Source organism: Amblyraja radiata, chromosome 15, assembly GCF_010909765.2.
Source record: "Amblyraja radiata isolate CabotCenter1 chromosome 15, sAmbRad1.1.pri, whole genome shotgun sequence".
NCBI lineage: Eukaryota > Metazoa > Chordata > Chondrichthyes > Rajiformes > Rajidae > Amblyraja > Amblyraja radiata.
Genome location: NC_045970.1, coordinates 7,552,251 through 7,573,955, shown reverse-complemented (window position 1 = coordinate 7,573,955; position 21,705 = coordinate 7,552,251). Strand labels below are relative to the sequence as shown.

At 44.1% G+C, this 21,705-nt stretch overlaps 1 protein-coding gene across 3 annotated transcripts in view; it reads right to left on the bottom strand.

Moving 5' to 3' along the window:
- The window catches only part of myof (myoferlin), a 282,434-nt gene that overhangs the window by 197,978 nt on the left and 62,751 nt on the right, over nucleotides 1-21,705 (bottom strand). For all 3 annotated transcript variants that reach the window (XM_033033586.1, XM_033033588.1, XM_033033587.1), the window contains exons 6-12: nucleotides 15,251-15,390; nucleotides 14,620-14,748; nucleotides 12,363-12,425; nucleotides 12,229-12,279; nucleotides 10,135-10,165; nucleotides 7,033-7,148; nucleotides 4,347-4,473 (exon numbers count right to left, since the gene is read on the bottom strand). In XM_033033586.1, coding sequence (XP_032889477.1) covers nucleotides 4,347-4,473; nucleotides 7,033-7,148; nucleotides 10,135-10,165; nucleotides 12,229-12,279; nucleotides 12,363-12,425; nucleotides 14,620-14,748; nucleotides 15,251-15,390 — 657 coding nt within the window. The remainder of the gene's footprint in view (nucleotides 1-4,346; nucleotides 4,474-7,032; nucleotides 7,149-10,134; nucleotides 10,166-12,228; nucleotides 12,280-12,362; nucleotides 12,426-14,619; nucleotides 14,749-15,250; nucleotides 15,391-21,705) is intronic.

Here is a 21,705-nt window from a genome sequence, read left to right as displayed (position 1 = left end):
GCAAAATCGGTCATTGTCTACAACAGTAACTGTGGACTAAAGAAGAATTGGCAACAGCATTACATGTTCATAAACTATGAAATGGCCAATGAGATAATAGCATGAATCACAGTTCAGAGATCAAAGGCAGCACCATGCAATGTGGGAACATGGGAGGTGGAGGGGTTGGGCAGAGTATGACACTGTTCACACTGGGGGGGGTGTACTGGCAGAAGACAATAGACAATAGGTGCAGGAGTAGGCCATTTGGCCCTTCGAGCCAGCACCGCCATTCAATGTGATCATGGCTGATCATCCCCAATCACAGGGCTGCCAACTCTCACGCTTTGAGCGTGACACTCACGCATTCCAGCCAATTCTCATGCCCTCACGCTGAAGACAGAATTCTCACGCTGACAGGCTGTCTTCAGTCCCTGCACAGCAAAGATCCTATAGCGGAGCCATAGGATCTTTGCTGCACAGTTTGTCTCAAGTTTGTGTCGCATGACAGCGATCTGCACGGATTGGGGAAGCGCGTCAGTCCCGGTCAGCGGGTGTCAGCGCTTTTGTGAGCCGTCTGCGAGCTCTGCGATTCCGGCTACCGCAGCAACCTCGCTCCCTCCCTCCCTCCTGCCCAAAGATCCTATAGCGGAGCTCTGCTATAGGATCTTTGCTCCTGTCCTTGAACTCACACGGCAGCGCCAGCGCCGCCAATCCACGCTACACCGTGCCCGCCAGACTCCCCATTGGGCGGCCGGGGAAAGAGAGGGAGGGGAGAAAGAGAGCGAGAGAGAGAAAAAAAGGGAGGGATGGAGGCAAAGAGACAGGGGGAGGGAATGTAGAAAGGGGATGAAGGAAGGGAAGGAGAAAGGGGAGAAAGAGGAAGCGTGAGGAAAAAGAGGGAGGGGGAGGAAAGAGGAAGAAAAGAGGGAGGGGTGGTAAGAGGGAGGGGGAGGACGGAGGGGGGGGAAGGAAAGGTGTGTGTGTGTGTCTCCCTGTGTGCGTGTGTCTCCGTGTGTGTGTCTTCCTTTGTGTATGTGTCTCCCTGTGTGTGTGTGTATATGTGTGTATGTGTGTGTGTGTCTCCGTGTGTGTCTCCCTGTGTGTGTGTGTGCGTCTCCCTGTGTGTGCGTCTCCCTGTGTGTGTGTGTGTCTCCCTGTGTGTGTGTGTGTCCCTGTGTGTGTGTGTGTGTGTCTCCCTGTGTGTGTGTGTGTGTGTCTCCCTGTGTGTGTGTCTCTCTGTGCGTGTGTGTCTCCCTGTGTGTGTGTGTCTCCCTGTGTGTGTGTGTGTCTCCCTGTGTGTGTGTGTGTCTCCGTGTGTGCGTCTCCCTGTGTGTGTGTGTCTCCATGTGTGTGTCTCCCTGTGTGTGTGTCTCCCTGTGTGTGCGTATCCCTGTGTGTGTGTGTCTCCATGTGTGTGTCTCCCTGTGTGTGTGTCTCCCTGTGTGTGTCTCCCTGTGTGTGTCTCCCTGTGTGTATGTGTGTGTGTGTCTCCCTGTGTGTGTCTCCCTGTGTGTATGTGTGTGTGTGTCTCCCTGTGTGTGTGTCTCCCTGTGTGTGTGTGTGTGTGTGTTTCACTGTATGTGTGTGTGTGTGTCTGTGTGTGTCCCTGTGTGTGCGTGTCTCCCTGTGTCTGTGTGTGTGTGTGTGTGTGTGTGTGTGTGTGTGTGTCCCTGTGTGTGTGTGCATGTCTGTGTGTCTCCCTGTGTGTGTGTGTGTCTGTCTCCCTGTGTGTGTATAATAATAATAAATTTTATTTATGGGCGCCTTTCAAGAGTCTCAAGGACACCTTACAAAAAATGTGTGTGTCTGTCTCCCTGTGTGTGTGTGTGTGTCTGTCTCCCTGTGTGTGTGTGTGTGTGTGTGTGTGTGTGTGTGTGTGTGTGTGTGTGTGTGTGTGTCTGTGTGTCTGTGTGTCTGTGTGTGTGTGTGTGTGTGTGTGTGTGTGTGTGTGTGTGTGTGTGTCTGTCTCCCTGTGTGTGTGTGTGTGTGTGTGTGTGTGTGTGTGTGTGTGTGTGTGTGTGTGTGTGTGTGTCTTCCTTTGTGTATGTGTCTCCCTGTGCGTCTGTTGTCACATCCTGGCCTTAGACAGGGCTGCCAACTCTCTTGAGCTTTGAGCGCTTTGAGCATGAGAGTCACGCATTTCAGCCAATTCTCACGCTGATGACAGAATTCTCACGCTGTCTTCAGTCCCTGCACAGTTTGTCTTTTTGCGCCATATCACAACAATCTGTGCAGTCTGGGGAAGCGCGTCAGTTGGCGGCTGTGAGTGACGTCGCAACTCATCTCTTCTCTTCTTTCTTGGTTGGATGTGCAGCCGCCGACAACATGAAGCAGCCGGAGATAAAACTAACCAGGTGAATCGGTTGTAAAACATGGGGGGACCACAATGAGGCCAAACATCTAGGACAGGGCTCGGCAACCTACGGCACACGGGCCGTAACCCAAAATACCTGAACACTCTCCTCCCATCCACCACCACCCCCCCCCCCCCGTTCAAGCCTTCTCCCCATATCCTCCGACTCTGCTATTTTTAAGAGCCCTATCGAGTTCTCTCTTGAAAGCATCCAAACGTATATCTACGTTACGAGTTGAATTTTTGATGAAATGTTGGAACCTGTATCGAGCTGTACTGAGAACAAATTCCACCAGCCTGGCTGTGTGGTCATTAAAAAATACAATACAATACAATACAACCTGCCTCTACCGCCCTCCGAGGCAGAGAATTCCACAGACTCACAACTCTCTGTGAGAAAAAGTGTTTCCTAGTCTCCGTTCTAAATGGCTTACTCCTTATTCTTAAACTGTGGCCCCTGGTTCTGGACACCCCCAACATCGGGAACATGTTTCCTGCCTCTAGCATGTCCAAGCCCTTACCAATCTTATATGTTTCAATGAGATAACCTCTCATCCTTCTAAACTCCAAAGTGTACAAGACCAGCTGCTCCATTCTCTCAGCATATGACAGTCCCGCCATCCCAGAAATTAACCTTGTAAACCTGCGCTGCACTCCCTCAATAGCAAGAATGTCCTTCCTCAAATTAGGGGACCAAAACTGCATACAATACTCCAGGTGTGGTCTCACTAGGGCTCTGTACAACTGCAGAAGGACCTCTTTGCTCCTATATTCGATTCCTCTTGTTATAAAGGCCAACATGCCATTCGCTTTCTTCACTGCCTGCTGTACCTGCATGCTTACTTTCATAGACTAATGTACATGGACCCCCAGATCCCATTGTACATCCCCTTTTCCCAACTCGACGCCATTTAGACAGTAATATGCCTTCCTGTTTTTGCTACCAAAGTGGATAACCTCACATTTATCCGCTTTAAACTTCATCTGCCATGCATCTGCCCACTCCCCCAACCTGTCCAAATCACCCTGCATTCTCATAGCATCCTCCTCACAGTTCACACTACCACCCAGCTTTGTGTCATCTGCAAATTTGCTAATGTTACTTTGAATCCCTTCATCCAAATCATTGATGTATATTGTAAATAGCTGCGGTCCCAGCACCGAGCCTTGTGGTACCCCACTAGTCACTGCCTGCCATTCTGAAAGGGACCCGTTAATCCCTACTCTTTGTTTCCTGTCTGCCAACCACTTCTCTATCCATGTCAGCACTCAAAAAATCTGAAGAAGGGTCTTGACCTGAAACGTCGCCCATTCCTTCTCTCCAGAGATGCTGCCTCACCCGCTGAGTTACTCCAGCATTTTGTGTCTACCTTAGAAAAAATGCTCAATATCAAGCATTACTGGATGGTCTGGTACTGGGTTGTGGCATTTAAAAGATAAACATGAAGTAAATTGGTGTCATAAAGTAATTGACTGATACAGTGTGGAAGATAAGATCATGTGACCCATCTACTTCACCATTCAATCATGGCTGATCTATCTCTCCCTCCTAACCCCGTTCTCCTGCCTTCGCCCCATAACCCCTGACACTTGGCCCTTCAGACCCGAAGCAGGCCCTTCGGCCCAACTTGCCCACACCGGCATTTCATGAAGGTGATCATAATAAGTGTGATAATGTTAAGACCAGCTCTGGGATAGGAATCTTATCAGATAGTCAAACAGATTAAGTTTAGAATGCTTCAGGGAACAACTGCACAAGTTAGACACTGTTAGATCCAGAATAAAGGCATGTGCTGTCTATGCACCAATGCCCTTGGTCCTTTGGGGTATTCAAAATCTGCATTACATTTAAGGGCAAGGGAACACAAATAGCTTGGTCAGGTGTTGCAAAGAACATAATTGAAAGCAGGTAGCTGAAGATAAAATGTGACATCTTGGATAGGACTTCTCTTGTGGCAACATTCATTCAAGATGTCCATGTTCTTCTCTTCAGCCCCTAAATCCAACTTACTTTGTGGAATGTCTTCTGCTCTGTAGATCTTCAGAAGGAAAGTCACCCATCGAAGAGTGAGGCCTGCAGGAAGCAGCAGGTTGCTTTCAACATCATCGCTATCTTCAGATTTCCCTTTTTTCTCAACCTATGACATAACATTCAGAGAGAAACAAAAATAACCTTATTAGAAAGCAACTTTTGCAGAGCACAAAATTATTCTGCAGTTTCTGCCACTTTCGCCAATTTTATAATGTGGCCCATTCCAAGATGCACTTGTGAAGAGGTGGGCCACTTTGACATCAGTGTTACCGTTACCATTGGATATTGGATACACTGTTGGTCAAAAACTCCATTCCCAGCAATAGTTTAATTTTCTTTTACAAGGATGTTGCCAGGACTAGAGGGTGTGAGCTATAGGGAGAGGTTGAGTAGGCTGGGTCTCTATTCCAGGAGCGCAGGAGGATGAGGGGAGATCTTATAGAGGTGTACAAAATCATGAAGGGAATAGATTGGGTGATGCACAGTCTTTTACCCAGAGTAGGGGAATCGAGGATCATAGGTTCAAGGTGAAGGGGAAAAGATTTAATAGGAATCCGAGGGTGGTGGGTGTATGGAACAAGCTGCCAGCGGAGGTAATTGAGGCTGGGACTATCCCATTGTTTAAGAAACAGTTGTACAAGTACATGGATAGGACAGGTTTGCAGGGTTATGGACCAAGCGCAGGCAAGTGAGACTAGTGTAGCTGGGACATTGTAGGCCGGTGTGGGCGAGTTGGGCCGAAGGGCCTGTTCACACTGTATCACTCTATGACTCTAAACCTCAGCCTGCAGATTTGGTCTGGAAAAAACCCCAAATTGTTCTTTCTCTCCCTCTCATTGGTACAAGTATGCTCGGCTGAAGCAATCATGCTTCGAACCCCAGATATTGCTATCCAACATTGTATTTTGATTGTTTAGGAAGGAATAGCAGATGCTGGTTTAAACTGAAGATTGACACAAAATGCTGGAGTAACTCAACGGGTCAGGCAGCATCTCTGGAGAAAAGGAATAGGTGACGTGTCGGATCGAGACCCGTCTTTAGATGAGAGTCAGGGGAAAGGGAAACGAGAGATATTGAGAGTGATATAGAGAGAGATATAGAACAAATGAATGAAAGGTACACCAAAAAGTAACGATGACCAAGGAAAGGGGCCATTGTTAGCTGTGGGCTAGGTGAAAACGAGTTATAGACAATGAAACTCACCAGGATGACAGTAAAACTAGTACAATGACGAGGGGGAGGGGGTTGTCTTGATGACAACATGGTGATACATTCAACAGTGCTACTTGTTCAATCCATTTGATCGTTTTCCAGAATGTTGTTCAGTAACTGTACAGCATCAACAGATGACCTCTGCAATTCCAGTTACTAATTCCAATAATATTTATTTATTTATTTTAAAAAATATTTTTATTAGAAGCAAACACATATTATAAACATTTCATGTATATCAGTCGTACATTGTTAATATTATCAGTTATGGATTGGTTCTGCTTCTAGTTTTTTTTTAAAAGATAGGAAGTAAGAGAGAAAGAGGAAAAAACACCCACAATTGTCAAGATTTAAAAAAAAATGGAATGATTTACTAATAAAACATCTTTGGAGATAGGTTTGTGGATTATAAAGTATAACTTTTCATCTAATCCTGAGTTCAAGCTTCGGTTAGGTTCCCGTGCTGGACCGACCTACCCCTTCAAATAGTCAATGAATGGTGACCATATTCTAACAAAAAAGTTCTTGTTTGTCCATTAAGACAAAACTGATTCTTTCCAGGTGTAGGGTCTCCGACATTTCCATAATCCACATTTTAATTGTGGGGTTATAGGGCTTTAGTATTCATTTTTTCCCAGTTATTATACTGTAATCAAGAAAGTCTCTTTGGTTTGTTGTGAGTGTTAGACTTTGTTCTGTTATGCCAAGTATTATTAGTTTTGAATCTGGATCTAATTTAATCTTAACTTCAGAAATTATTCTAAAAATATCAATCCAGAAATTTTTGATTTTTATTAAGTTTACAAAAGAATGTGCTAGGTTAGCCTCTAGATGCTGACATTTATCACATAATATTTAATTTAATGCTATTCAACACATTAGCAAATTATTTAATATATTTTTTGAATGCGCCCATGTAATCTTCATTTCTTTGTGCACCTGCTGAATATGGATTCCCCAAATAGCACCGACAACTAGTAGTGCTCAAATCTGTCACTGGTAGCCATTACAGTTACGTCACAATATAAACCCTGCACATTCATGAATCCTTCAGCTTTGCCTTCTTAATACTGCAATAAACCGGTTATCTAAAACATAGCAGCTTTTACCTTGCCCACTGCTGAAGTACCAAAGGAAATTAAAATCATCTGTTGACTATTCCTCAACATACCCCCCAGCCCCGCCCTTGTGAGTGTGATTGTATTACAGTCAAGAATGTATTGATTGATTTTGTTCATCATTCATAAATAAGTGTGAAGACCATAAGCAAGTGTTTTCTGAGGGTCATGGTGCTTATTTTAATGAAGGATGTTTGCTGTGCTAAGGATCACAGCATCTCAGAACTCAGAGGCAGAGAGAAGTGTTGAATATGCTGGAGACAACACTGAATATGCTGGAGATGACACTTCTTTGACTAAAGACCAAATTCTCACGTAAACCACACAAGCATTACCGGAGGATCATCTCCTGTGGCCAGGACAAAGAAGCTGACTTTCAAGTATCCTTTCGATCCAGTACTGGGGTCCTCAGGATTATGAAGTAGGAGCCATTTTCTCAAAACAGCGTGTCCTGTGGGCAGCAGAAATTTCAGCTTCAATGTTTAGTTTAGTTTAGAGATACAGCACGGAAACGGGCCCTTTGGCCCACCGAGTCCGCACCGACCAACGATCCCCGCACATTAACACTATCCAACACACATGGGGCAATTTACACTTATACCAAGCCAATTAACCTACAAACCTGCTGGAGAAACTCAGCGGGTGAGGCAGCATCCATGGAGTGAAGGAAATAGGCAACGTCTCGGGACGAAACCCTTCTTCAGACCCGTCTGAAGAAGGGTTTCGACCCGAAACGTTGCCTATTTCCTTCACTCCATAGATGCTGCTTCGCCCGCTGAGTTCCTCCAGCATTTTTGTCTACCTTCGTTTTTCCAGCATCTGCAGTTCCACCTTAAACATAACCTACAAAGCTGTACGTCTTTGGAGCGTGGAAGGAAACCGAAGATCTGGGAGAAAACCCACGCGGTCACGAGGAGAACGTGCACACTCCGTACAGACAGCACCCGTAGTCAGGATTTATTCATCACCAGACAGGGAACTGGCCAGCAACCTACACAGAGCTGAGGAGGATCAGTTATATTCACTCTGGGAAACATTCATTTAAAAAACTGAACTGGCACCAAAATGGATATCATAATTTGAAGAATATCACTGTCTCAAGGCTTTGTGTTGGGTTGTGTTGGGAAGTTCGCACCAGGAATGCAAGCATAGCAACTCAGTCACAAAAGGATTTTAGTAACACGTACAAGATGAAGTGAAAGATTCAATGCGATTTGCCAAAGGAGGGGAGGCTCCTTAGTTCCTGTGCTTTGAAGAATGAGTTTCTAATCAAGACATGTTCTGTCTGATTGTCTGTAAGGTATACTTAAAGCGGTGTCCTTTAGCATGTAAACATCACTAGGCCATTATAACTAAACAACTGCACCCATTGAAGCCATGATATGTTATGGGCACTGATTGCCTACAAGGGAACTGGAATCCCGACCACTCAGGAAACCTCACTGAAATGAGAAGGCAAGGCAAGGCAAGGCAACTTTATTTATATAGCACATTTCATACACGAGGCAGACTCAAAGTGCTTCACATATTGTCATACAATAAATGAAATAATAAAATGAAATAAAATAGAAGAACTAAAAGAAAAGAAAAGCAAAATTAAAAATGCATTATAAAAAGTGCAAAAGTTAAAAGTGCAATGTAGTTAAGATTTAGCTGAAAGCTAAAGTAAACATAAAAGTTTTCAGTCTTGTTTTAAAAGTGGTCAAAGTTGAGGCAAGTCTTAAATCTTCAGGAAGTTTATTCCAGCTATTTGATGCATAGTAACTAAATCCTGCTTTCCCATGTTTTGTATTTACTCTGGGAATCACTAGCAGATTGGTTTCAGAAGATCTTAGCGGTCTAGAAGGCTTATATAGTGGAAGCATGTCAGTGATATACTTTGGCCCTAAACCATGTAGTGATTTATAGGTGAGCAGCAGGATTTTAAAATCAATTCTCTGACATACAGGGAGCCAATGTAAGGATTTAAGAATTGGTGTAATGTGTTCAAATTTTTTGGTCTTTGTTAGAACTCTAGCAACAGCGTTCTGAACAAGCTGTAGCTGCCTGACAGTTTTTTTTGGAAGACCTGCAAGGAGACCGTTACAATAATCTAGCCTACTATTAATAAAGGCATGTACAAGTTTTTCTAAGTCTTGAGCTGACATGAGTCCTCTTAATCTTGCTATGTTTTTGAGGTGATAGTAGGCCGATTTTGTTACTGATTTGATGTGACTGATTTGATGAGAAGCACAACAAAATAACACACCCAGGACTATATAAACAGTAACTACATCAGACTTTGGTCAAGTGTGGGAAGGAATTGCAGATGCTGGTTTAAACCGAAGAGAGACACAAAAAGCTAGAGTAACTCAGCGGGTCAGATAACATCTCTGGAGAAAAGGAATAGGTGACATTGCGGGTCAGAAGGGCCCCATCACAGAAGCGTCCACATCACGGGGAAGTATCCTGAGCTAATTCTGCTACCACCATCATCATCTATTGCAACAAGTGATGGCATCCACTGATTGTCGCCGGAAGCTTGCGGCCTTTTCAGGATGGACGATGACAACGAGGTCAACATTTGAAACATGGAAGATGGACACGAAAGAAGAAGATGGGTCAGAAGAAGAGTCTCAACCCGAAACATCACCTATTCCTTTTCTCCAGAGATGCTGTCTAACCTGTTGAGATACTCAAGCTTTTTTGTGTCTATCTTAGATTTTGGTCAAGATTGAGCAGAGTAATGGGCCTGTCCCACTTGCGCAACTTTCTCGGCGACTGTCGGTACCTGTCATAGATCTTTGCAGGTTGCCGAAATTGTTCAACATGTTGGAAATCCAGCGGCGACCAGAACAAGGTACGATTCTTTGGGTGACTACTCACAACCATATAGGCTTCACCCCGCGACATGTCGCCGGGGTGTCACCTGTATGGTCGTGAGTCGTCTCCTCAGTCGCCCAAAGTCGTAGCATCTTTCTGGTCGCCGCTGAATTTTTAACATGGTGAAGATTTTCGCCGACCTATGACGGGTGCCGGCAGTCGCCGAAAAAGTTGTGTAAGTGGGACAGGCCCTTAAAAGTGGCCACGAGGGAATTCCTGACAATCTACACAGCTCCATGGAATATGGCAGCAGCATTATCTGCAACTACAAAGCTTATAGCAAGGAACACTGGATATTTCATGCAACTCTAAATCTTAGTTATCTATGCATCCAAAGGAGAAAGATGGTAAAAGAAAAACAATGATGTTGGAGGCAGGAGGTTGGATAAACACAGGCAAAATTGAGCAGCGGGAATAAAAGAAAAGGGAAGACTGAATATTTTCACAACACAAAATGTCAGCAGCAGCAAATCAATTATGAAAGGCAAAATACACAATATATTTAAAGTGTCCAGTAGCTTTGTGAAAGTGGATGATCACAGTACCTACTATCTACAAAGAAAAGCACTACTTACCAGACTCATCATAGACATAACCAATGTCCAACTGCAAAACAAAATGGTTCATTTTAAGTGAAGTTTAACTCCATACTTTTCAAAACAATAAAGTGTCCATGTATACGAGTCACATATCACAGGCTGCACAAATTGCTAGAATAATATGTTGCAGGTATGCCTTCCTTGAAGTTTTCCATTATTAGTCATCTTACTATATACTTCCTGGGAAACGTCTTCTCATTTTGCACTGTACAACTGTTGCTTTGCAAGATGACAATAAAGGTTGATAACTGATAACTTACAACATAGTTTAGCAAACTTCTCTTTCAGATGTGGGGCGAGAATGGCACCAGTGATTGCAAGGATCGCAGTGATGGGGACTAAACCGGTCCATTCAAACAAGCAGTACCACGAATCGCCATTAGTTAAGCATGACTGGCATAAAGATACTAACATTCAAGGATACCATGAAAATCTGTTGTTTGGAACAACAAGGATCATTTACCTTTCACTTCAATATTAGATCTCAGAAATTCAACCTATGATATGTTTATTAACAATCTAGAAAAGCAATATGACAAATATTCATTTTCATAATGACTCCAACTTCACACATATTGATGTACAATCAAGAGTCAAAGTTCTACAGACTGGATAAAAATTGATATTTCTGGTACTTATTAAGAAGTTTATTTTTAAATTTCAACTAGCTGAAGAAACAAATAACTGGCATGCAGTGCCTCCTTACTGTCCCACTGTACGAGCTAATTCAAGAGTTCTCCCGAGTTTCCCCAGATTCGAACTCGGAGAATTACGGTAATAGCCGCTCGTAGGTACTCGGGGCTCTCGTGGACATTTTTCTACATGTTGAAAAATCTTCACGAGCTTACCGCGTTTCCCGAGTACCTGCCGTTAGCAGTGGCGGACTGGGTCTAAAAATATTGGTTGCCAGGAGACAAAGGGGGCCCACTTGATATAGGGGCCCACTTGCCATCGGGCAAGCTGACACCCTGGCCAGTCTGCCACTGGCCGTTTGCATTACGAGCCGCTAAGAGAAGTCCCGAGCTCCGACGTACCCGCAAAGTACATTCTACTTACTTACCACGAGTTTGATTTTTTAAAAACTCGGTAGAGCTCTTGAATTACCTCGTACAGTGGGACAGGCCCTTTAGACAAAATGGTGTCGGTACGCATGTCACTCCTTGCTGTTGATATCCATGGTGGATCATCCTCTCATAAGCTGCTGAAGGTGTTTGAGGGCCTGACTGCTTCAATTAAATAATAATTTTTTAAACTTCATTGATCTTTTGTAATATTAAAAATGTGAAAATCTAATCATTAGCTTTCAGCTTTTTAAAGAAGTACCGGTGTCCAGTACTGACACGGTGTGAAAGTCTGCCGATCCTCAGCAAAAGATCCCAGGCTCCGCGATGGCAAGTCTGCGCTGCACCCGCGGCTTGAAGCTCTGGATCGGTCTCCAGGAAAGGCCGCACCACTCCATGTTGCAGGCCGCAAAGTGGGGGGGCCGGAGATGCGACACGGAGAAAAATTGCATCTTCGTCAAGGTAAGCAACAGAAACAGGTTTCACATGCCAGTCCAGCCATCCTGGGAATTAGCCTCATGAACCTATGCGGCACTCCCTCAATAGCACAAATGTCCTATTTGGACAGTAGTTAGTGGTAAAGGGAAGCAGAAGAGATACCTGCAGAGCCGAGCATGGCGATTGAATGAATGAATACTTGATTGTCATGTGTCAAGTCAGAGTGAAGTTTTTGTTTTGCATACTCAGAGTTGCCACATAAAGGAGGCTGATAAAGTTGCAAAGTACACCCGCACTAAACTCCTTTGTTTCCCCCCCACTCTCCCCTCCCCCCCCCCCCCCCCCCCCCCCCCTTTGCAATGGCTGGTATCAAGATAGACCACATTTAGGTCACCATTATCCCACAAGGATTTGTAACAAAATCCAACAATCCAGGAAAATGAAGAGCTAGATAACATCAGCGTCTCCAAAAAGCACAGTATATATATATATATTAATTGCTGCGTTTATCAGATCCGTTAGTTATATAAAGCCAATAGCCAAAACGCATGGATTAAATAAAAAAGCTCACCTTGAATTCTCCCATTAATGAATCTGAACGCAACGAAAATGAATTGTACACCTAAAAGGTAAACAATAAATTAAACGAGCCTCGGAAGCTGCCGGAAATAGTTGTAATTTATTGTAATGTCTTGTGAAACTTACTCTAATTTGGATCGATTCATCAAATAGCTCCTCTGGTGACCGGTTTACATTGAAGAAGAAAATCTGGCAACATGAAAACACTGGTTACGGAGGATGCACAGGAAGGTGCGGCAACGTCTGGTCAAAATAGCCAGGCATCAACAGAAGTGGCAAATAATACTGTGCTTCATAATACACACAAACTCCAGTCAACCTGTGCTTATCCATGGCCTTTAACATTCATAAGGCTATAAGTGATAGGAGTAGAATTAGGCCATTTGGCCCATCATGTCTATTCCGCCATTCAATCATGGCTGATCTATCTCTCCCTCCTAACCCCATATTCCTGCCTTCTTCCCTTAACCTTGAGCACCTGTACTAATCAAAACATCTATCTATCTCAGTCTTAAAATATCCAATGGCTGGTCTCTACAGCCTTCTGCGGCAAAGAATTCCACAGATTCACCATCTCTTTCCTAAAAGAACGTCCTTTAATTCTGAGGCTATGACCTCTAGTCCTAGACTCTCCCACTAGTGGAAAAATCCTCTCCACATCCACTCTATCCAAGCCTTTCATTATTCTGTGTTTCAATGAGGTCCTCCACTCATTCTTCTAAACTCCAGCGAGTATAGGCCCAGTGCCAACAAACGCTCCTCATATGTTAACCTACTCATTCCTGGGATCATTCTTGTAAACGTCCTCTTGACCCTCTCCAGAGCCAGCACATCCTTCCTCAAATATGGTGCCCACAATTGCTCACAATACTCCAAATGCGGCCTAACCAGTGCATTACATCCTTGTTTTTGTATACAAGGCCTCTTGAAATAAATGCTTGCATTGAGTTTGCTTTCTTTACTACAGTTTTGACTTGCAGATTTATTAACATTTTGGGAATCCTGCACCAGCACTCCCAAGGCCCTTTGCACCTCCGATTTCAGGATTCACTCCCCATTTAGAAAATAGTCTATTCCTACTATCAAAATGCATGACTCCACACTTTGCTACACTGTATTATATCTGCCTTCATTGAGTGGTGGCACCATTGCTGCATTCATCCCCACCCACCTTCTTCAATATCTTCAATATCAATATCCCAGGGGTATTATCCATGACTGGAAACTTGGTTGGATTAGCTACATAAATACATAAGATGGTCAAATGCACCACTATTCTGTAGCGAATAACTCGCATCCTGCCACCCTCAATAAGGTATCTCCATCATCTACAAGAATAGTCAGGACCAATTCAACAAATATTAACTAGATAACCAGTAGTTTCAGCTCATTCTAGAATCCTTCCATCATATAGATGAAAGCAGCCCATTTGATTGGCATCCAATGCAGTTCAGGAAAGAGCTAGATAATATCAACATTTCCAAAAAGCTCAGTATTTATTAATTAATTCTTTAATGCAAACTTCCAACACCACTGTATCACTGCAGCATCTGCAGAACAAACTTCAACCTGCTGACCCAGTCACCTTTCTCATCGAGTATATTGGCAGATACTTAGGGTCCACTCTGAGTTATATGTAGTTAATGGGTTCAAGACATAGAAACATTTTCTATGTTTAAGTCCTGGCGCTATTTAATTAACAGCACTATGGGATTATCTTCACCACACTGGAAACTGTTGTTCAAGGTGGCTCAATTGCCTTAAAAAATATATTTTGAAGGAGCAATTCCAATAACCAATGTATCATTAAAGTGTCACAAAAAAGTTGGGCATCAATTGATACAACTTGATGATGTCATTGTAATTTTGCACATGCCAGTTTCCCACCAAACACAGATAGTATCGGTGGGATACACATCAAGACAAATGGGGGGATACCTCAGTTTATCTTTGAAAAATCCCATGGGATCCTTATCACCAAGGTAACAGTCAGGCTAACACTACTGAACAACCAACTCCAAGGTAAAGGAGGACTAGCCCACGTTGCATTATCGAGATGACACTTTCAAAGTACAAAAGGACACCTTTGATTCGTTAGTGCTAGAGATTCACACCGGGGTTTTGAGATACCCAAATGAATCCTTGCATTAGTTGTAAAGTTGCTCGGTATTTAAACCTGTGGGAAAAATGCCAATGTTAAGTGGACAAAAGCATTGAAAATAGACTTTGTTCATTAAATATTCAGAACTAATAAGGAACATATATGATAAGTACTGGGAGTAACATTAGTTCATCCTCAGCTATCACAAGCTCCAAAATTACACAAAAGTTACAAAAGAATTCCAACTAGGAAGTTTTACTTCAGCATTTCAGTTGTTTGTACCTCATCAAAGTGGGGGTTGTTTCCTCTTCGAATCCTCGTCCGATGAGTCTCATTGCAGACCGTCACTTTAACCACAGGCTTTACATTATTACCAGCCAACTGACGTGCGGCAATTATCCTCACTCGAATCTGAAAAGACAGCAGATTCAACAGTTCTGCTCCAAGTTTAGCGGGAAGCAAAATTTAAAAAATAGGACATGTTTGGAGGGATATGGGCCAAACGCAGGCAGGTTAGACTAGTGCAGTGTGGCCGGTGTGTGCAAGTTGGGCTGAAGGGCCCGTTTCCACACTGTGTGTACCTCCAAGCTGTACCTCTGAAGTCTAAAGTGTGAAGTTGCCTCCAGCGGCTGCAATAGGCACCCCACCCGGGTCACAGAGGTGGTCCGGCGGGCGGGCGAGCGAGGAGAGGGACGTTGGTCGGTGGGCCGAGCCGGTTGAGGATGTCGGATGAGGCCCTGGGGTTCACCTGGATTGGGGGCGGCTCCAGTACATCGAGCGCTTTGGACTTTTTGTAAATGGCGCCAAAATATGGAAACCCGTGCTCGTGTGATCTATGCGAAAATAATTTGACTGCGCAGTGCACACGTTACATTAAAGTACCATTCACCATTGTATCACTATCATTATATACCTGGAAATCCTGAGGTTTGTTGGAGAGCGGCCTCTTACTTTTCCTCTTCCGAAGCCTTCTGGTTGCTGGATGGGATGGTACACCCGAGGGTCCTGTAACCCCTCCGTCTCCACCCTCCACATCACCTTCATCACCTTCATCTGCAAAAGGCAGGAGATTAAGTGAGAACTCAGATCATTTCCATTTACACATGCCTTCCCAGTACACATTGAGATGTTCAATCTCTTCTGAACTTCTATCTAATCCACTGATCACTTAATGAATTACAACCTTAAAATGCCACTTAATGAATGAATGAATACATTTATTGGCAGAGTATTCACATACAAGGAAATTGCCTTGGTGCACCGCCCGCAAGTGACAACATCGTCAAAGATAGCCCAACTACCTCTCTCCGACATTCAGTCTTTACAATCCAATTAAGACTGACACAAAATGCTCGAGTAACTCAGCGGAACAGGCAGCATCTTTGGAGAGAAGGAACGGGTGATGTTTCGGGTCGAGACTCTTCTTCAGACCCAAAACGTCACCCATTCCTTCTCTCCAGAGATGCTGCCTGTCCCGCTAGTTACTCCAGCTTTTTGTGTCTCTCTTCGTTTTCAGCCAGCATCTGCAGTTCCTTCATACACAGAAAGAAATGTAGAATGGTTCATTGTTAGCTGAGGAGGTGACAACGAGGCGTACAATCAGTAATATTTCATCCGGAGGACAGTAGAACTAGTCAGAAACCTATGAGGGGGAAGGAACATCGGGAGTGGGAAAGCAAGAGTTACTTGACGTAAGGGAAGTCAATACTCCTACCCATGGATTGTAAGCTACCCAAGTGAAATATGATGTGCTGTCCCTCCAATTTGCATTGAGCCTCACTCTGACAGTGGAAGAGGTCAAGGTCAGAAAGATCAGTGTGGGAATGGGAGGGGGAGTTTAAATATTTATTCAATTGTTGCTTGTAATTCATTAGCAATTTAGCATTAATGCAAAGGCTACCCAAGCTCCCTGTCAATTCCCTGTTTCACTCTCTGCACAAAGTGGATTGTGGACAAACCAGGGAACATTTCCAGCATTTTCTCTTTCTAAACCAGGGATAGGAATTGTTTTGAATGGAGATTTCGGGAGAGTTTGCTCAACATTAGCAGCACAGTAAAGTTGGCAACTCATACTAAGAATCTTCTTCGAAACCTCAATTGACTATGAATTGTGGCAATGCCAAACGCTTGCTGGGAACCTTTCACCTCCCCTCACATTTTGAAGGAAACATTTTGCCAGGATTTATAGTTGGTTCACCAAAATCAGCATCCTTGCAGTTGTATGCTCGGGTGGCAATTGAATTGGACTCCTGTGTGCTGCAGTCCATATGCATGGCATACAGTACTTTAAGAAACAAAGATGGGGCACTGTTCAGATATTATCTAAGCAATTTCGTAGAATACAATAGGTAAAGTGTAGTGTGCAATTTCTTGTATATTACTCAGAGGCATTTTCATCCAAATTGAATTATTACCAATATAATGAATTAACGTGGTACTCCAAGCAGATATATTGGACACAAACACACAAGAGTGACGCAAGAAGTGACCATGCCTTCCATGAGCATCAAACAAATTATAAACCAAATTCTTGAACACGTTTAATGCCTAATCTCTAAAGACAGAAGTTAATTAATAAGCCAGCAGGATTATTGGTGCTCCACTCCCTTTCCTGCTGGACATATACAGGAAGAGATGTATCAGCAGCCATCTCCATCATCAAAGACCCCTACCACCCATCGCATCACATATTCTCCATCCTGCCATCTGGGAAGAGGTACAGGAGCATTAGCTGCAAAACCAGCAGGATGCTCCTCAGCTTCTTCCCGCAGGCTATAAGACTGATAAACGGACTTTGCCCCCTGCCAAAGTATCGCGCACCAACCACCAACCTGGACACACTGTAGCAGAGCCACTGTCGTGCCGCTGCCGATCGGAACGCCTGTTGATGTTTAGTAGAGAGTAGAGCATTTAATTTGTTCATGATATATGTAGTTTTATTTCTATTTATTTTTTACTGCACACTGAATGGACACAGGTTGAGCAACGTTTTTTTGTTTCCTCTGGGTATGCGAGTACTCAGGAAAATGACAATAAAGATATACTATACTATACTATAATTTATGTTACGTGTAGCAAGGAACTGCAGATTTTTTACATCAAAGAGAGACACAACATTCTGGAGAAACTCAGCGGGACAGGCAGCATCTCTGGAAGATAACATGTTACAATTCTTTATCAGTCACAAATACAAATTACAAACAGCTCGAGGTCCAGTTGCATCCCCAATGGCAATGATTCATTAACTTTGTTCCTTGTTTTGTCCTTTAGTTAATCTGCCAATGTTATCCCCAAGTCATTCTGCCCTTATTTAGACATTTCAACAACACCATTGCAATCAACACAAAAGACATTGGCATGATCAGAGCAAGGAACATTTTAGCACTAGAGAAAAAAAAAACTACTCCTGCAGAATCTAGCTTAAAATTTGTCAAACATTAGAACTAATGATGCATAATTAATGTTTATAAGAAGTGTAAACAACTAAAAAATAAAATAAAATCACTGCTGGAAAGCCCTGGGCATAAATGAACTTGCAGCACTAACATTACAAGCAGACTCTGTTTCCCAGAAATTCAGATCTCAAATATAGAATTTACCCACGGCATTTTAACTTGTGAAAATATTGCATGTGATTAGAGCAGCTGACCTGTTGAAATGCCACTGCCCCGAACACGAGGCAGGAGAAGTTAGAAAGTAAAGATTAGTTAATAGAACAAACACCATCATCTGGGGAGCTTCACGTGATTAAAATGAGTGGGGGTTGAATTTTGTTAACTGTAGGAGTCTGCTCACATTCCGAGCAAAATTCCACGGGAGCTCTGCCTTCTCAAATAAATAACTTCAGTTAACCAATGACCAAACCCTTGCTCTCCTCATCAAGATCTTTTCCAAAATTCCACAGATTCACAACTCTCTGGGTGAAAAAGTTTTTCCTCATCTCAGTCCCAAATGGCCTTAGCGGCAGAGTAGCTGCCTTACAGTGCTTTTAACGCCAGAGGCCAGGGTTCGATCCTGACTACGGTTGCTGTCTGTACGGGGTTTGTATGTACTCCCCGTGACCGAGTGGGTTTTCTCCCAGATCTTCCAGTTCCTCGCACACCAAAGATGTACAGGTTTGTAGGTCAATTGGCACTGGTATAAATGTAAAAGTGTCCCTGGTGTATGTAGGGTAGTGTTAATGTTCAGGGGTCGCTGGTCGATGCAGACTCGGTGGGCCAAAGGGCCCGTTTCCACACTGTATCTCTAAACTATAAAAACGAATCCCATTTTCCAGCATTTGGTTTGCGGTCTACTACACCTTTAATGATTTAAGTGCACGGTCCTGCATGGATTTCCTCCACAGTCACAGCATTCACAGTCATGCCTCTGTCATTGACCACTGCCTCCTTCAGGCTGGCTACAGTAAGACCAGGCTGGCAGCGGGAATATGGAGGTTGAATATTAAACTACTTGACACAGAAAACACAGCAGCAACTGGAGAGGTTACACAGGCTGACAACACTCTAAAAGGCCTGTCCCACTTAGGCAATTTTTTCAGCAACTGTCACACCCGTAGCAGGTCGCTGAAAAAGTGGCGACTGGACCCTCCCTATGACAATGTCTACAACAAGCTACTACCCAGACGACGTCAAGCTGCGGCAAGCTACCGACAACCGGCGACCCAATCGTCTCGACTTAGGATGTCCACCTACAACCACACCTATGACAATCTACGTCCACCTGTGACAAGCTACGACAAGCAACGACCCTGTCGGCGACAACTAAAGACAATTCAGTCGCCGATACCTGTTGCGGGTTGACTTAGGTTGACGTAGGTAGTCGCCAATGGAATTCACCAAAGTCAGCACCCGGTGACAACCAACGTCACCTGGCGACAACCTACGACAGCACCTACGTCAGGACAAGCTACGACAAGCCCACAGTCGCCGAAAGGTTTTGAACATTTCAAAATCCAGCGGCGACCTGAAAAACGTCTTGATTCTTTTGGCGACTTGAGGGAACAACTCACGACCATACAGGCGTCACCCCGCGACCATGTGGCGACAGCCTAGTCGCCTGTGCTCACAGAAAAAATAGCCTAAGTGGGACAGGCCCTTAAGAATACTCTAAGCACTGGTAGAATGCAGCCAAGGAACTCTTCATGAGAAAAAGCAAACGCATGATCAATACTTTGACTGCAGAACATTTCTTGCAAGCTGCAGCTTTGACGAGGCACCTCAGAAATGTTCTCACTGTCAGACAGATGTCCTGCTGATAGGCACAAAAAGCTGGAGTAACTCAGCGGGACAGGAAGCATCTCTGGAGAGAAGGAATGGATGATGTTTCGGGTCTAGACCCAAAGATGACCTACTGTGCTAGTGTGTATCACAGCATGGTCATGCCCAGTACAGAGCTTCCTGCCCTCCAGCTCAGAGGTATTAGATAACAGCACGAGTGGAAAGGGGGGGGGGGGGGGGAATGTCGAGAGCCATTGACCCAGGGGGAGCCAACAAGCTCTACCTACTCCTTTGAAATGAATTAATCTCCTACAAGTGAAAGCTTAGTGGCTAAATTGTACTTGGCTATGGGACTGGATGGGCCTAGACTTGGCGAAAGTGTACAGCACTCGGTTTCTAGCTTAAAGTATATCAAATCCCACACGGAAGAGCTTCATCCTCATCTATAATCAGAAGACGGAGGGGCCAAAAAGTAAGAAAAAAAATCAAATTGATATCCCATTGTTGACTGTTGATTGCAAGATTTGGTCTAAGGCCGTCGCCTATCAAGTCACAGACTTCATCAGCAAGTGCACAAAGGGATGCATACCAGAGGCAACAATACACATGCATCCCAATCAGAAACCATGGATGAATTGCACCGTCAGGTGAACTCCAAGCGACTGCATTCGTCAAACAACCCCGAGTAGCACAAGAAATCCATTTGCAAGGCTATCAAGGATGTCGAGGGAATTCCAGACCAAAAACCGTGGCAATAACAAAAAGACCAGTGGACCATGCCATGGCTTGCACAAAGGGCTACAAAGCTAGGGCAACGTCGGGCAGTAACACCGGAAACAAAATGTCCCCCCCAGATAAGCTCAATTAATTCTATGTTTACCTTGAAGCGATGTCAGTGGAAGAACATCACACGTTAGTCTCGACTGCACCTATGTCAACGATCATTGTGACAGATGTAAGATTAGCCTCCTGTGAGAGAATCACCGAGAGCAACAGGCCTGGATAGAGTCTCCATCCACAGGACCTGCATGAACCAGCTGGCAGAACTATTCATAGACATCTTTAACTTCTCACTATTCTATTCTGTGATCCCTACTTGCTTGAAGCCGACCGCCATCATCTTGGTGCCAAAGAAAAGCAAGGTAACGCAAGGTCTTAATGACTACCGTCCAGTGACTCTACCGTCCGTCATCATGAGGTGCTTTGAGAGACTGGTGATGTGGTCCAGCCTCCCAGCCTGCCTTGACCTTCTGCAGTTTGCCTACCATTGCAAGAGGTCCACAGCAGACAACATCTCCCTGACTCATTCATCTCAACCTACCCCAAATAGAAACAAAATGCTGGAGTTACTCAGCGGGACAGGCAGCATCTCTGGAGAGAGGGAGTGGGTGATGTTTCGGGTCGATTCGAAACGTCAGCCACTCCTTCTCTCCAGAGACGCTGCCTGTTCCGCTGAGTTACTCCAGCATTTTGTTTCTATTTTCAATTTAAACCAGCATCTGCAGTTCCTTCCTACCCAACCTACCTCAATGCAGATACTGGACTTTTTCTCTGGAACTGTCAAGCTAAAATTCTGCAAAACTACATCCTGCCCTCTGGCATTTTTCTCTTTGCTCTGGTTGTAAGTGTATGATTTGATTGTGTTCACATTTACTATTATCTGATTAGACCGGATGGCATGCAAACAAAAGCTTTTCATTGTATCTTGATACAGGTGACAATGATAAACCAATACAAAGTCAAATCTGACGATGCAAGGGATCTACCCAGACCAACTCATCTTAAATGAGAGAATTGATTTGACTGCATATGAACATGATGCACACAGTGAGTTTTGGGGAGTAAATCTCAAATTGGATACAATTGCTTCACACAGATAGATATCAGCCATGCTGCCCCAATTAATGGGCCAGGAATTTACCCCATCAAATCTAGAGTCAGGTAAAGGGCATCCATCACCACGAAATGCCCTTGCTCTGGTCTTGTTTGTGCACTAGGTTGAGCCTTTTGCCGACTCCAATAGAAGGACAAGGCAGAAGATGAGTAGTGACCCAGGCAACCTCCCTGTTCATGGATAATGTCACCACTTCTGCTTTGGATCCACTTGCAGTCTGCAGATTGAACAGCTCGCGGCCAGTCTGAACAGGCC